Source organism: Bos indicus x Bos taurus, chromosome 6 (assembly GCF_003369695.1).
Source record: "Bos indicus x Bos taurus breed Angus x Brahman F1 hybrid chromosome 6, Bos_hybrid_MaternalHap_v2.0, whole genome shotgun sequence".
Taxonomy (NCBI): domain Eukaryota; kingdom Metazoa; phylum Chordata; class Mammalia; order Artiodactyla; family Bovidae; genus Bos; species Bos indicus x Bos taurus.
In genome coordinates this window covers 102,890,041-102,906,472 of record NC_040081.1, presented here as the reverse complement: position 1 = coordinate 102,906,472, position 16,432 = coordinate 102,890,041, and the positions used below count along the sequence as shown (strand labels likewise).

The window sequence follows — 16,432 nt, the reverse complement described above, 5'->3', positions numbered from 1 at the left end:
GACTATCTACTCTTCCCTGTTTGAATGGACCTCTTCATTTCTTCACAGGCCACCGAAGAAGCTTTTAAGACTCTGTAATCTCAGTTTACTCTTTGAGAAACAGGTTGCCTTCCTCAAAAAACCCAGTTAGAGATCACACAAATCCTTTTTTTTTTTAATCCTTTTGAATGCCATAATGGTCTGCAAAAATCACAAATGGTCAGTACGCATGAAGTCTTATTCGTAATGATAATAATTCTTGAACCATCTCAGTGGACACTCCTGCCTCCCCTTCGGTGGCTCCATGGGGACACAGAGCATCTGCAGGGCCACCAGCCTTTGTTCGTTCAGAGCCACGCCCAGGATGCCCTACTCACTTAACCACCCAAGTGGGCACCAAAAACCCGCTTAAATTAATCCCGGCTGTACCATTAATTTTTAAAAAAGCCACACGTGAAAGGGAGCTTTATTAATATTTTAAACAATCCTTGGGGGCTGAAGCCAAGTGTTTCGATTTTTTTTTTTTTTTCCCCTCTTCTCTATCAGGCTACTCTAGTATCTCAGAAAAAAGCGGAGGCGAAGAATAGAGGAAAAGACACCGGAGTCAAGATGAGTAGAAGAGGGCTTCTGTGACGCAGCTGCCTTTGTCCCCACTGTGCCCTGTCTGGGGTGTCCCTTCTCTTCCTCTGCTCACATCCTCTCTCCTGTCTCTGATTTCACTGCCAAAGCTGCGACCTTATCCCCTTCACTCAGATGAACGAGCTGAGGCTCAAGGGGGCACAGAGACCCAACATCAAGGGGACTTAAGGATGTATCTTGGTCCTTTTGACAGCCCCTCCCCGCCTTGGTCTCTCCACAGGCCACACACACACCATGGCTCCCAAAAACATCTTACCTGTCTCCAAGGTTTGCTCTAATTGCACAGAGAAGCCACACTTGGATGCAGAGGTCGGGCTCCGCAATGCTGACTTCCCTTCAGTTTCTCCAAGGGGTCACACTCTTTGGCCTCAGGGCCTCCCCTAACTCTCAGAGAATCCCCTCCCTCCTCCCTAACTCCCTCCCCTTCCCAGAACTGGGTATTGCTGTGGTGGTCCCCCCAAGCCTCCTGTATTTCCCTTATAACAACCCCCCCCCACACACACACACATACACACTGTTACCATTTCAGGCTGAAATGTAGGTCTTTACTAAATTCTGGGAAGATGAAGGACACGCCCATCTTATGTCCACTTTCCTTAGCACACAGAAGGTGCATGGAACAGACCAGATCCTATTATTATTATTATTAACCTAGGAACTGAGTACTATTGAACAGGTTAAGGGAGCAGTAAGTGAAAAGGCACAGTGCCCGTCCACTCACTGAATGGCATTCCAGTTCTTGTCACTTCTTATGCATTATCAGCCAAAGGTTCTCAAGAAGCTGTGGGCCCTACAAAGGAGCTCCATCCAAGTCCATTCTCTCTGGCTTCTCCTCTTAAACCACATACCTTTCTAGCTGGAGTGGACTACATGCTTAGTGGCTAAGTCATGTCTGACTCCTTATGACCCAGTGGACTGCAGCCTGCCAGGCTCCTCTGTCCACGGAATTTTCCAGGCAAGAATACTGGAGGGGGTTGCCATGTCCTACTCCAGGAGTGGACTATGTGGACTACATCAAACACAAATGCCTTGTCAAGGGCCACTTTTCCAGGAACTAAGGATCATTTTCAGCATCTCTCCTTCCCATGCTACTGGAGCTGCCAGAGCCACTCTATCTGACTCTCTTTGACACACAGGTTGACTGCCTGCTTCGCACAAAGGACTAAAGAAGCAGGATCAACCAGAAGTTCTGAAGCCCTTGCCATGTGCCCACCAAACACTAAGCCCTTTGCCAGGGTCCTCTTGAATGAATGCTCCAAGGTCCTGTGAAATGGCCAGGGCTTGGCGCACTTTGGATAGCAGAGCCCCAAGGCTCAGAAAGGAGGCAGAGCAGGGCTGAACACCCAGATCCATCCAGTATAAAAGCCGGGCCAGTTCAGCTCCACTCCAGAGGGCCACAGCCAGCAGGCAGGGAGACTACTGCGGTTGTGTAGACAGAGCCACACAACTCCAGAGGCACTGCTCCCATTGACCCACCTCAAAGACCATCTTGCTAAACTTCCTTCGTGGAAACTGGGGTCCAGTACAGGTTACAGATCTGCTGTGGTCCACAGCCACAGTGGTACCCAGGCCTCCGAACTCATCAACCACTGCATCACCTCCATCTCCTGCCTCAGATCCCTCGAGGGCAGTGTCAGAGTCCAGAAGCTGGGACTGGCTCCTGCAAATATTCCACATGTTCCTCCCACACTGCCTGGCCCCAAGGCAACCACATCCCCCCTGTGGATTCTTAGCCAGCTACAGCGTTAAGGGATTGGTCACGTATGCCTCTGTGTCTCAGAGGGCAGGGATTAGGGATGGCTAAGAGGTGGCCCCCATCTTCAGGGGTCTCATTTCTGGATGTGACTCAGCAAAGGTCTACTGACAAGATCTGAAGCTGGGCCAAGGAGGAGTTTTCTAAGGGAAGACTCAGTCCAGAGTTGGGCAGGAGGCAGGGCTCTTCTGGAGAAGCAAGGGGGCCAGCCCCCTCCCAATCTTCCTCTCATTTGCGCCCCAGTGCTCCAGCCTCTGAGAGCTTTAGGTGGACAATGCCCCCTTCAGAAGGCTTATTGAGAAGATTCAATAAAACAAGATCCACAATACACTGGGCAGATAAGTGGGTAACATCAGTTCCTTTCCCCTTACCCAATGTGGCCCTCTCCAAGGTGCTTTGGGGCCATCCCTGAGCTTTTATCCCTTCTGGATAAAGGAGGATGCTAGGTTTCCTGTCTCAAACCTCAAGCATCTTCTCGAGGATTTCATGGAGATGGAATTTCAGCAGGCCATCTATCTGGCTGCTTAGATACCAGCCACCCAAGGCCCACGGTTTTCTCCAGCACCCGAGGTCCACATCCCTCAGGAACGGTGTGGTTCAGCTCTAAGGCCCGGCAGGCAAGGAGGATGGAGGCCAGGTCTCCCGGCCCCGCTGTGCCCTCAGCTCCCCACCCTGAGACAAAGCCGAAGGACCTGGGATCCTTTGTTTCCGGCCACACCCTGGGACCCAGAGGACGGCTCAGCCCCCACCGCCATTCCTAACCCCCGCACCCCAGTGTTAACCCTTTCAGGGCCACAGCCCCTAACCCCCCAGAGTCTCTCCATTAGGTTATTTTTAGCTGCCGTGAGGACTGGGAGGGGCTCCTCCATCATGGCGCTTGTCTCCAGGTCCAGACTTCCACTCCACCGGTCTGGGCGGGAAGTGGGGGCCAATAGTCGACCCTTTCCCCTCCTTAGTAGGCAAGCAACGCTGCCGCGAGGGGCCAGAGCTGGACGGTGCAAAGACCCCCCCCTCTATCCCCGCGCTGGAGTTTCAGCTCCAGGACAAGGAAGGAGGGGGTTCGGACCCCCGCGCCCCTCCCTCTTTTGTTCAGCTCCGCATCCTCTCAGTCCGCGCCATCCTCTGGCACATCCCGTGGCGAAGGGGGCGGGGGGCGGTGGCCGCGGGGGAGGCGGCTGCAAGCCCGCGGGGAGAGGGACCCGAGGCTCCAGCCCCGCCCCGCCATGAGGGGCTCCCCCTCCCCCCATTGTCCCCAGAGGCTTGGGGGGAGGGGGCTCCAGAGCCGAGCCCGGCCCCGCCCCACCCGCGGCGCCGCAGGAAGCCTGGCCGGCCGCCCCTGCGGACCCCGGCCGATCCTCGGCGGCGCCCACTCACCACTGCACCGAGACCGGGCGGGCTCGGGGGGCGGGGGCCCGGCTTACCGTGATGTGCGGGATGCTCTTCTTGCCCTGGTAAGACATGGCCCCCCTCCCCACCTCTGGCGCCCTCGGCCCGGCCGGGGGACTTTGTGGGGCTGGCTTTCGCTCGGTGCGGCTGTCTCTCGGTCCCGCTTCCCGCGGGCGCGGCGACAAAGGCCCCGGCCCAGAGACGAGAGGCACGGAGCTCGGCTGCCCGCGGCTGCTCGGCCCGCTCGCCCGCCGCCGCAGCTCCGGCTGCCAGCACCGCCCGGCTCCGCGAGGAGGGCGGGACGAGGGCGGGAGGAGGGGGCTGCAGACAGACAGCTCCTCCCGGCGGCGCGGAGCCGAGCCCGATTCGCCCCTCTCGCCTCGAACCAGGAAGCGCTTCCCTTCCGATCACCCCTTTCCCCGCACTCCGCCCCCCGCCCCCCAACCAACCAGCCCCGCCGACCCCCGCCCCGCGCACACGCCCTCGGCTGGGCCCCGGCCTCGCTCTCGCGATTGGGTAGGTCTGATTTTTTCAGGGCTCTTTTGAAAGCCAGAGATGGACTTCGGATGCGCAGGCGGAGACCATGGGCAGCGCCACAGGTGTGCGGTCCCTCATGGGGGCCTGGGCGGGGGGCTCCCGGAACATCTGTGTGGGGGACGGAATGTGGGCCGGATGCCCAGAACCCCCCACCCCTCCCTCGGCTGCTGGAGTGTTTTGAGGATACGGTCCAGCAACCTCCCGCCTTTGACCTCTCATTCCACAGCCTCCGTTTGTCTGCTGCGCCACTCGCTGCACAGCTCAAGCATATATCCAGCCCCAAGTCCAAGCCTTTATTTAAACTGTGCCCTCTCTCGGAATATCTTACCTCCTCTACCAGACTCATCTCTAATGGCTTTTCCATGAATCTTTTCTCTGCCACCCCTCCCACCCCAATTACTGAACCCGTCTGTCCGGGGACTCAGTAGGAACTTCCCTGCAGAAGCAGGGACCCCCAAAGACAAGGCCCTAATTAGTGGCTGACCTGCTCTACCGTTTGCAGCCCACCCCCCTCACATCACACAGCCCCCTGCCATTGGGGCCACCGGGTCATCCCCAGAGCCTGTCTACCAGACAGTGATTGCTGATTTCAGAGCCAGACCATTGTCACTAAGATCCCCGCAGCCCTCCGGGGCAGGCTAGGGGTCAGGCGGGGGAGAAGGAAGTCCTGGTTTCCAGTGGAGAGTGAACACCAACCCCAGCACCCATAGGTCCAGATGGTGTTTTGGGGAAGAGGTGAGGAGCAGGCTTGGACACGGCTTGATAAACTTGACAAAAGAAAGAAAAAGGAGAGCCCTAGCAAGCCCCCATAACACCAGACAGGTGCCCCAAATCTCCAGGCAGGTTAAAATGCCAACCTTGTCACTTCGGCCTACAAAACTCAAATCTCGGGCACAGGCTCTGCTAAAAGACCCCATCTTGTATACGTCAAGCTGCCACCCAGAGGAAGGGTGCACTAGGCCTGCTAAAGCCCCCCACCCCCCAACCCCCGACCTCTCAAGTTAGGGCCTGAAGCCCTTACCTCCATCACCACTTGGGAGCCAGTCCTCCAGTCCAGGACGGAGACCAGAGTTACCTGAGCCTTAAAATGAAGATGGGATGTTTACAAAAGAGAAACAGTTTAGTATTCCAGGAACACTAGGCCATAAGCTTCCCATTTCACAGGTGGGAAATTCAGGCTGACACACAGGTAAAATATCTCTTGGATATAAAGCATGTTAGCTGCAGCAGAGCAGTATCTGGAAGCCAGGTTCTGGCATACCTAGTCTAGAGGTCAGTTCTCCTACATTCATTCATTCAGCCTCGGCTCTGAGCTGGGTCCTAAATTCTTGGTGCTAACCGGAAATTGGGGTCTCCCTTCCCCCCACTCTATATTCCCTTCCTCGGCGTTGCTAAGTGCTAGATTCCACAAACCAGGGAATCCCCGGGGCTCAGTCTGGGCAGGGTAGCTCCAGGGGTGGGGTCGAGAACTCGGGGGAGGGGCGCGGGTTCGCTATTGGCCAAACAGACCACAGCTCCGAGTGGACTTCCCGGGTACAAAGCGCCGCATTCGCTCAGCCTTGGGCCTTGGCAGACGCTGCGCCTGCGCCACCGAAACCCCTCCTCCCTCCCCAGGAAAGAGGTTTATGGGTTGGGGGAGGGCCCGGGTACCCTCTGCAACGCGCAGGAGCAGCGAGGCCCGCCGGCTACGGGACCCGAACCCCGTAGCCGCTCGGCCCGCGGAGAGTAAAACGCTCCCCCAAGGGAGACCGCGAGCCCCTTGGCTTCACGGTCCCGAACCTCGAGTGCTTCTGGGGTCCTTGGCGTGCCCGAGGCGCTGCCTTTTGTCCAGAAACCATGGAGAAAGGGGAGCGGGCTAGAGGGGGAGAGGAAGGAGCAGTGGAAGAGGAAGCGACCAGCGTCCCCAAGGGCCGAGGCGCGGCTGCAGAGCCGTCCGGGGCCGAGCCCAGGGCCGATGCTGGCGTTGGTGACATTGACCGCAGCTCCTGATGGACGCTCTTCCACAGCTCCCGGCTGTGCACAAAGCTCTCTCGCCTCCCTGATACTCCACCACGCCATGAGGGAGGCTGGGAGATGCCACCCCCATTTCACAGATGAAGAAGCTGAGGCTCAAGAGGACGCACAGCCCTGACGAAACCACGGTTCTCCCGTATTGGCCCCAGCTTCTAGGTCCGCGGCCCCCGAAGCCTCCCTCTCGGGCTCTTAATCCTGGATCGCAAGTGAGGTCGGACAGCAGGGAAGGAAGTGGGGAGGGAGAGATAGAAAAGGGATACGGACAAGGAGACGGGACCCTCTCGATATGTCCTTTCCTTGCCCCCCTCCCGCCCCCACTCCCGCGCACTGTAGACCTTCCGCGAGGCGCCAGATTCAGGACCACGGAGAGTTCCCGAGCTCCCCGGACAGAAAACCGGGGGTGTGAGGATGGGGGCTGGAAGAGACCCACTATTGAGTCGGAGCAGCCACAGGTCGGCCCAGCCCCCATTCTTCCACGAACCCCCTCACCCAGATTTCCGTCCAGATCAAACTGGCTCCCTCACTGTATGCCTCTCATAACATTTAAGGGGAGAAGGGTTCATAAAAATGATGATAATGATAAAACTCATAATACACGACGAATGTTTATTGAATGCTCGCTACCTGGCGTCATAACTGATTTAATTTTCACAGTGAGTCTGTCGCGCCCACCGTGGCCAGGGGTGGGGCGGGAGTGCCAAACAGGGACCCCAGTACCCATAGTGGCCTGGGACCTGGGCAGTGCTCAGACATGGAGTTCTGGGGTGAGGCGATGGCTCTCCGGCCTTCGTGTGCTCCAGTTTCCGTTCTCCAAGCACCTGACCATATATATCCCACAGCTGGGTCGTCTATCCATCCATCTTCCCTCAGTGGCTCTGGTGACCACCAACTAAAGGGAGATGAGCCTTAGGGTCCAATGCCTGGCGTTCCCTCTCCCTGATGTTTCCCCCGCTTTCACGAGGAGAAAAATCTCCAAGTCTACTGACCCCGGTTCAAATCCCTGCTCTGTCTCCAACTTGCTCTGTGAAGCGAGCACACTGGCGTCGTGCGGGACTCAGAAACATTCTCTGAAGGTGTCGGGTGATTGCGGCTCGCGGTTTCCAGGTCTATCTGCCCGACGATTTCAATCTTTAACCAAATCCTTCCCCCCAGAAAACACAGAGGGAGCACTCAAGAAAGGCTTAAGCTTTAAGCCGTGTAACCAGAGGCATTTCATTAAACCTCTCCCGGCGCTAGTGACATAGGAGGTGCTCTATAATTCCTCATGAGTGAGTGAATAAATGAAGGGATGAATGCGGAACAGAGCTACTCGTCTTCTTAAAGCAGAGAATGGGGACCTTTGGATGAAATTAACCCCAGAGGGCCCTCTGCGCTCTAAGGACCATGTGGCGGCTTTAGCCAACTTACTTCCCTTCTCAGAACCACGGTCTCTCCCTTTCTGCAGAGGAGGAGCAGGGGACTGGATCTCGAAAGACCCTCTGGAGTCTCTTGGACTATGCTGGCCAACCCTGACCGACTGGCCAAACCTCTCCAAACCTGCTGTACGATAGAGTGGGGGAGGGGCCTTGGGCGCTCTCCCAAGCCCGGAGGGCAGCGGCCCCTAGCACTCCGGCCCCCGGGCACGGCCTCCAGGCGGCCCCACGCCCCGCGCCCCTAGGGCCCCGCCCCCTCCGTCCGGCCCACGCGCGCCCCGAGGGTACCTGGCCATTGTCCCGGCCGAGTGGCAGGTCGCGGGGCGCGGGGCAGCGGATGCGCAGCGCGGGCGGTCTGTCGTCGCGCTCGCCCGGCGAGCTGACGGCCGAGCCCGAGGGCTCGCTCACGTCGCTGGCCGTGTCCTCGCTGCCGCCGGGCCCCGGCAGGCCGACCGCATCAAGCCGGCCAGCACTGCGCGGCGTGCGCGCCGAGCCGCGGCGGCCCACGCTGTACGCGTCGAAGTCGATGGTCTTATTCTCGTAGGCGCCCTCCACCGCGGCGAACATGCCGCCGTACTTCTGGCGCGGGGTCTGCGCCGCGCTGCCCGGCCGCGCCAGGTACACGGGCAGGTCATCCTCCGTGTTCCACGCGCGCCGCCGGTCCGCCATACCGGTCCAAGGCCGGCTGCCCGACCGCGCCCCCACCCTCCCGCCCGCCCGCCCGCGGCCCTGGCCACCGCCGTGCGCCGCGCTCCGCGCTCGGTGCGGGCCCGCGGCTGCCCAGGCGCGACTGCGGCCCGGGCAGGGGCGGGCCGGGGTGCGAGCCGGGGCGGGGCCGGGGCGGGGCCGGGGCGGGGCCTCCGGGCGACTGTCGAAGAGCACCGCGGCCGGCTACAAAGGACCGAGAGGCGGGGACCGCGGCGAGGGCGTGGAGGGACCGTGACGTGCCCTCGCCGCAGCGCCGAGGGCGGGCAGCCCAACCGCAGTGCCCTCGCCGCACCCCCACTCCCCGCCCCCAGGCCGAGCGCAGGGCGCGAGGAGAGCGAGGGGTGCGAACCTCGGGCACGCACACACTGCCAAGCACACGCAGGTTGGTATTAGCACAGTAGACAATTACGCCATACAAACACGTGAGAGATGCACAAGCATGCCGGCGCACACGAGAGTCGGTTACACACACGCTCCCCAGACACACTTAGTCTCTTTCATGCACATCATTGGTAATTTTGCATACACATACAAGCTTGTATATATTCCTAGTCAATCACACACACATACACACACACACATACACACAAGCCAGAAATTCTCAGTCACCCAACCCAGCGCATAGACAGCATCACACCGAGATTGATTGCACAACCAGAGAGATGCTCACACATTGGATACGGCATCCATTCACTCAGTGCTATTATACTGAGTGCCCCTCTGGTGCCTAGCACGTTTTGGGCACTGGCAACAGCACCGTGAACAGAATAGATGGAGTCCTGCCCTCCGGGAGCTGACATTCTCCAGAGGAAGGAGACAAACACACACACACACCATATACCGGGCAGGGCTGCACACCAGGAAGGATGAAACCGCAGGGCAGGAGGGATGTGCTAGGACCGCATTCACGCCAATAGACAAGAGAAATACACTCTTGCGTGTGAACCAATGACTCACACATGTACACGAGGCTGACTCCTGCAATAACCCCGCAACAAAGAGATTTTTCATGCCCTTATACCAAAGACTAACTCACAAGGTGACTCCAACACACACAACCCCGACAGGGAGCCCACACACAAATCCACCCCAGAAATACGGGTAGTCGGGAGCTTAAATAGCAACATGCTCCAGAAAAAGACACACAAAGAGACAGATCATTTCACACACACTGCACACAGTCCTGTCGTCACCCACACAAATATTCCCCATTCCAGGGTCACCTCCCATGACCCCGGATGCAGCCCACCCTTGCTGAGCTAGGAATTTGCAGCCTGGTAGTCCCAGGCTTCCTCTGACTATGGCCAGGGTGAAGGGCATGGGGTCCGGGGGTCGTTCTGCTGCAGTTTCCCTCTAACCCCCTTCAAAGCCAGGTGCCATGTGCCTTCTCTGGATACCCTGTCTCATTTCTCCCTGATCATTATCAGGCAGAGGGTCTTAAGAGTCTCCAGGGACATGGTGGTCCCAGCTGCTCTTTCTGGATGGGCAGAATTGCCAGCTGCCAACCCCCACTCCTCGAGCAAGTTCAGACATGCCATATCGGGCTGGGTGGGGACCCAGCTGGGGGCGTGAGTGCCTCCTCTTGCACCCCCCACCCCCACCTCTTCCAGGGCTAGGAACTGTCTCTTCAGCACCCAGCCTCATGGTTCTAGGAGTCCCAGACTCCGGGATGCAGTGCAAGTGTATTTTTAACAAAACCTGCTCCCGTTTCTGTGAAATACTGTTTCAGAACATTCCAAGCAAGGAAATTTCATGTTGGAGACCACATGGAGACTTATTCTAAAGCTCCAAAACTATTCATGGTGACTAAACCCTTAGAAAGGTCTTTCCTGGTGGCTCAGACAGTAAAGAATCTGCCTGCAATGAAGGAGACCTGGGTTCTGTCCCTGGGTCAAGTAGATCCCCTAGAGAAGGAAACAGCAACCCACTCCAGAATTCTTGCCTGGAGAATTCCATAGACAGAAGAGCCTAGCTGGCTATAGTCCATGGGGGTCTCAAGGAGTCTAGCTTTTTGTGTGATTAACAAACACAAGCAAACCCATTGAAATAGAGAATTCAAGAATCTGAGTTAGATGAAACTTTTGAGGTCAGTCCTCATGCTGGGTGCGTGCATCTGCTCTCACATCTTAAGGAGACAGTCTCTCTGGCTTTGCTTAAATACTGCTGCTAATGGAGACCTCACTACTTTCCAAGTAAACCCTTTTCACTGGGAGAAAGGGCCAGGCGGTTGTCAAGACTAGGAGGGAGTGACATGGAGGGAGGAGAGAAAGAGTCCTCTGTGCAGAAGCTAGAGAACATAAGAATAACTCCCACTCCTAGAGTTTGCTACATGCCAAGGACCATTGCAGGCATTTTACATGTCATTGCTCTTGTAAGGCTCACAGAGACCTTTGAGATACATATCATTTTAGCCATCTTTTTCAAATGAGAAAACTGAGTCTCTGGGAGGTAAGTAACTTGTCTAGGGTCACAGCTAGTGAATGATCCCACTTTGGACTGAAACACAGTAGTCTGGTCCCAGAATCTGTATCTCAACCAGTATCTTTTACTGCTCCCCGCAAGAAAGCTGGCTGAAAAGTTCCCATTGGAGAAGGGAGAGAAAAGCAGGAGCTTGGCATAGGTAGGAGAGTCTAGATTTTTGAGTTTGAATCCTATGTTCCATGCAACCTTGGGCAGCTGATCGTTCCACATTCATCCATCACACATCTTGGGTGCCCACTGAGTTACTGACTTTATTTTCCTCTTCATCTCCTACGTCTTCTAAAGGAGGGGAATCTGACTTTTATTGAAAACCCACCATGTGTCAGGGTCTATGCTCACACTGTTTATTTCCAGACATCGCATCCCGCTTTCCACAGCCCCCTGGGCAGATGTTAGCACCTCTGTTTCCAGGCTGGGGTGCTGAGGATGACGAACCTTAAACCCACGGCTCACGTGAACCTCCGGGACGTGACCATGCTGGGATTAAACTTCAGTTTGTCTGAGTGCTTTCCACAGCATCTCCTCATCTCAAGACCAGTAATGCCAGTGTAACAGAGGAAGGGAGGCAGAAACAAAGCCAGGGGATAAGTTAGGAAATGTGCCCACCAGCTTGTAGGGACACCAAGGGGAGGGATGTCTGCCAGAGGCCAACAGAGGAAAGTCCAGAAAACCTGAGCACTCTGCACCTGGTCCAGAGGGTGACTGTGACCTTCCCCATCCTGCACTCTGACTGCTCTCAGCCGTCCAGAGACTAAGAAGGAGTGCTCATGAGTGGATTAAACTGTGACATCTGGTGAAGGAAAGCCTCCAGCTCATCCCGTTTGGCTAGGAAGCCTTCCAGGTGACGGCAGAGAACAAACAGGACACAGGACAGGAGGCACTACTCAGCTCTGTGGCATATCCCCCATTAGGGACTTTTTGGGTAAATATACCAAAAAAAGGATTGAAGAAAACCCATAAGTTATAGAATGGAGAAAAATAGAATTGAAGTTCATTGTTAGCTGCCTAATTACCCTCTTAGCAAATCTTTGAGGCAAGTAATGGATTATTGTGCTCATTTTGAAAATAAGAGAAAAGGTTTAGAGAAGTAAAGAAAGCTCCCTCAAGTTATATGGCCAGCAAGTGGAGATACAGTTCAAATCCAGGCCTGTTTGATTCTAAGATGTCTGTTTTCTTCTCCAGCCTCCAAATCAGCTCATAGGGGATTGTGGGAGGCAGAATAATGCCTCCTTCCCAAAGACGTCCACCTCCTGACCCCCAGAACCTGTATGTATGTAACCTTACATGGCAAAAGTTACCTTGCAGATGCGCTAAAGTTCAGGATCTTGGGGTAGAGAGATTATCCTGAATGATCCGAGTTGGCCGCATGCAATCACAAGGGTCCTTATAAGTGGAAGATGGAAGGAAGCTGGAGGGTCAGAGAAGGAGATGTGGCAACAGAAGCAGGTGCAAGAGCCAGAGTGAGATGTGAAGATGCAGGGCTGCTGCTGGCTTTGAGCCAGAGGAGGAGAACATAAGCCTAAGAAGCAGGCAGCTTCTAGAATCCAGAAAAGACAAGGAAGCCAATTCTCCCCTAGCCTCCCCAGAAGGAACACAGCTCTGCCAATACCTTGGTTTATAGCCCAGTGAGTTTCGTTTAGGCTTTCTCATATGCATAACTATAAGATAATAACCATGTATTGTTTTAAGTTCTTAGGTTCATGGCAATTTGTTACAGCAAAAGTAGTGAAGTAAGTAAACTATGAACTGTAGCCCACCAGGCTCCTCTGTCCATGGAATTCTCCAGGCAAGAATACTGGAGTGGGTAGCCATTTCCACCTCCAGGGGATCTTCCTGACCCATGGATTGAACCCGCGCCTCCTGACAGGTGGATTCTTTACCACTGAGCCACCTGGGAAGCCCCAAACAGTTTATTCCCCACCTAAAGTCAAGAGTCTTGGATTTGGTGCCTTTGTTTTTTGTTTTGTGTCAGGGTCTACAACACTTTGTAATGAACCGGCAGTAAGTTAAATTCAAGTTAAATTCAAAAAGGAAAAAAAGAAAACTTTAATTGTGAAAAAGGATACATTTTAATGTACAAAATTACACAAATTATACATTTGACTAACATAGAAAAATACATCTTGGTAACAAGAGAAAATGCCAGCCTACTATACACAAGATTGAGCAATCAATACAAATCTTGAAAACCCAACTGGTCAGAAATCGGATGGGCATCTCCAAGAATGGATCGCTGTGTCCATTGCGCTGCAGGTGGGAGTTTGGGGACAGCCACTGCTCCAGGACCCAAAGGAGGGTCCCACCACAGAACATCCAAAAGGAAGTGGGGGGTGTCTGCCTGTGTTGCCAGACCACCCCACTGTGAACCAGTGCTTCAAACCGAGGGGAGGGGCAGAGCACGGACTGCCAAAATTCTGACCCTGTGTGGATTAATAGAGATGTGTAACACAGGGGTCCTTTTAGATACATGCAGTTACGAGGTGTAGAGTTCCTGTGCGTTGGGGACCCACTGGGAAAGTACAGAATTTCCAAAATGCTGTCTGTGCTTCACAGCTTTTATGTGATATCTGCCTAGGATTCAACCTGGGAGAGTGAGAAGACTGAGGAGGTTCTGCCAAAATGAACTGACAAGCCGTGCTCATCACCGTTGCCAGTGACACCCAGGTCATTTCCCTGCCTCCCCAGCAAAAATTGGTTATGCGACATTGAACGTTGGGAGATCATCTCAGTTACCCAACTGAGGTTGGTGGTTCATGTCCCACCACTGCACTGAAATGCATCTGAGTTAGGTTCAATATGTTGAGGGAAGGTTCTCAACATCCACAGAGCACTAATCTGTGCTGAATGCTTTAGGAAACCTGTGCTAACTCATTAAGGCCCACATCTTCCTTGATGTTTCTGTGGAGGACATTGAGACTGCAAGAGGCGAAGTATTCTGTTAAAGCTTGCACAACCAGTTGGTGGCAAAGTCATAGACCTCTGTGTCTCTGGGCCATAATCCAACCTTTGTGAGAGGCAGAACGTGTCCTTGTCCTGATGCCAAGTCTAATAGTTAATAGTTATAACATCACTGCATAGATATATATTGCTCCCATCACTTTCAATGTCATACTTGCAAACATTGTGTCATATTACTTTTGCTTTAAAAGGAAGCTATTGATAGAGTTGATACTGAGTTTTCAGCCCATTCATTTGTCTTTCTCTTCCCTTGTTCTACCATCATATAAAGGTATCATCAGTTTACCTTTGGGCATCGCCTGATGATGTTTTTCAAAGACAAAAAAATTGTTGTCAGAGCAAACCTTATTTTGATGGTATCAGTTCTCCCATTAGTCTTCCTACGACTCTGTGTAATACATTTATGCCAAAGTTGCAGACATCAGATTTGGATGGGAGCTGTGCTTGCTGAAACCAGAATAGGATTTAGGGAAAATCAAATGGGATAAAGCAAAGCCAGTCCTCCCATCCTAAGCCTACTGACATTTTAAAAGCAGTTTTAGGTTCAAGGCATACACTCTTTTTTCTAGAAATTCTCATTAAACAGGAAAGAGGACTAAATACAGCCACAAACTCCAGAGGTTTCTTCTTCTCTGCCTCCTTAAGGTACCAGTTCAGTTTAGTTCAGTCACTCTGTCTTGTCCAACTCTTTGTGACCGCATGGACTGCAGCACGCCAGGCCTCCCTGTCCATTACTAACCCCCAGAGTTTACTCAGACTCATGTCCATTGAGTCGGTGATGCCATCCAACCATCCCATTTTCTGTGGTCCCCTTCTCCTCCTGCCTTCAATCTTTCCCAGCATCAGGGTCTTTTCAAAAGAAAATGTACCAGAGAATTTCCAAAAAATGCATTTCAGAGCCAGGTAGGAACACAGGTGACCATTGGTGCAAATGCTGAAGAGAAATCTGCTTCTATTTGCTTACATGACTGGTCAATTTATATATCACACTGGACTTAGAATATCTATTTCTGGAAGATTTTAGGATGCAAGTAACTCTACCCAAGAAATCTGCTTTATGTGCCTGTTTGATCACTCAGTCATGTAATCGGAACTTTGTGTAACTGTGCCATGACCAGCTACCAAGAACTCAGCATCCAGGTCTGCTGCAGTGTAGATACAGTTGGCTACAGTGTACTATGCATTTCATTTCATAGGAGGTGAAGTTACCAAGCCAACTTGTGGAATACAAATATTCCAAAGATGAGAACTTTCCTCCTGTCACCTCTGAGAATACATGCTTTTCCTAAGCAAAGAGCAAAATGGGTCTGACACAAAAGAAACCCACAATGGCATCTGGGTATTTAATAAACACATTGGATGGGAGAATGAAAAGAGACAGCGAGGCTATAGTTTGAGAGTTCTCCCCCTGGCTGCTCGTTAGAATAACTGGGGGGCTCTTTAAAGACCCTGCCTGGGGCCCGCTCAAGACGACCTGATTTAAGTGGTCTGGAGAGGAACTGGGTGTTGTATTTCTAATTGCTCTCCAGGTGAGTCCAACACGCAACCAAGACGAAGAATCATCACTACAGAGCACAATGGTAGCCTAGGAAGGGGGCGTGGCAGGACTCCCACTGCACCCACCCCCTGACTCCCAGCCCCTCCCACTTCAAGGCACTGTCTGAATACAGAAAAAGGGGCTGAACGTTTCAAATGTGTCAGAAAAGTCTAGCACCCTATTCTCCGACGTTGACTGAATTCTCAAGAAGTGTCTCATTCCAGACCTGGAATTTCACCCTGGAATTAAAAGAAAAGCTGTGAATCCCTCAAAAGAAGCTCCCACCTGCCTGAACGTTAAGAAGCCACAAGTTTTTACAAAGTTTACTCAGTAAATCGCTGAGTAACAGAAACAGAAAGAAATCCATCTTTTAAAGGATTTGGGCTCCCTGTCCTCTGCAATGATGGATAAGTAAGTTCATACAGTAATCTCATCACAGAATGATTCATAAACTTTTGATCAGCTTTGCTGCTTCCTTTTCACATGGGAAACTAGGGTAGGGAGGCTTTGGAAGGGGCGGATTTAAGCTGCAATCATCTCAGCCTAGCTAAGAAGTAGGTGAGTTTTCATATCTTGGGATTCAGGACTTCCCAGGGAGAAACATGGGGGGAAATTCTTGGATCAAATAAACGTTGCCTGGTGGCTCAGATGGTAAAGAATACACCTGCAATGTGGAGACCTGGCTCTGATCCCTGGGTAGGCAAGACCCCCTGGAGGAGGGCATGGCAACCCACTCCAGTATTCTTGCCTGGAGAATCCCCATGGACAGAGGAGCTTGGTGAGCTACAGTCTACGGGGTCGCAAAGAGTCGGACATGACTGAGAGATTAAGCACGCACACAAGTGATGCCATGTGGATTGTAATCATTAGAAAACGAATTGCATCAGACTCAGATCTAGAATTACAGATCAGAAGAAGGAGCATCGTGGCACAGCCGGAGAGCCCTGCGTAAGATATCAGAACCAGATTTGGTTCCATCTGCCATCACGCAGCTGTGTGATTATGAGTGTGTCCCTTAACCTCTCTGGA

At 53.4% G+C, this 16,432-nt stretch overlaps 1 protein-coding gene and 1 long non-coding RNA gene across 3 annotated transcripts in view; one reads left to right on the top strand and one right to left on the bottom strand.

Moving 5' to 3' along the window:
- Positions 1-8,412, bottom strand: part of CRMP1 (collapsin response mediator protein 1) — a 67,422-nt gene extending 59,010 nt beyond the window's left edge. The window contains exon 1 of one of the 2 annotated variants that reach the window (XM_027545013.1): positions 8,008-8,412. In XM_027545013.1, coding sequence (XP_027400814.1) covers positions 8,008-8,388 — 381 coding nt within the window. In that variant the 5' untranslated portion in view covers positions 8,389-8,412. Of the gene's footprint in view, positions 1-3,792; positions 4,174-8,007 lie in introns of those variants that run through there. The other variant, XM_027545014.1, reaches the window with a different exon arrangement.
- LOC113894505 lies at positions 4,251-6,921 on the top strand. Its single transcript, XR_003511603.1, has 2 exons — positions 4,251-4,356; positions 6,301-6,921. It is a non-coding gene; the product is annotated as an uncharacterized LOC113894505 (long non-coding RNA).
- Positions 8,413-16,432: the final 8,020 nt, after the last annotated feature.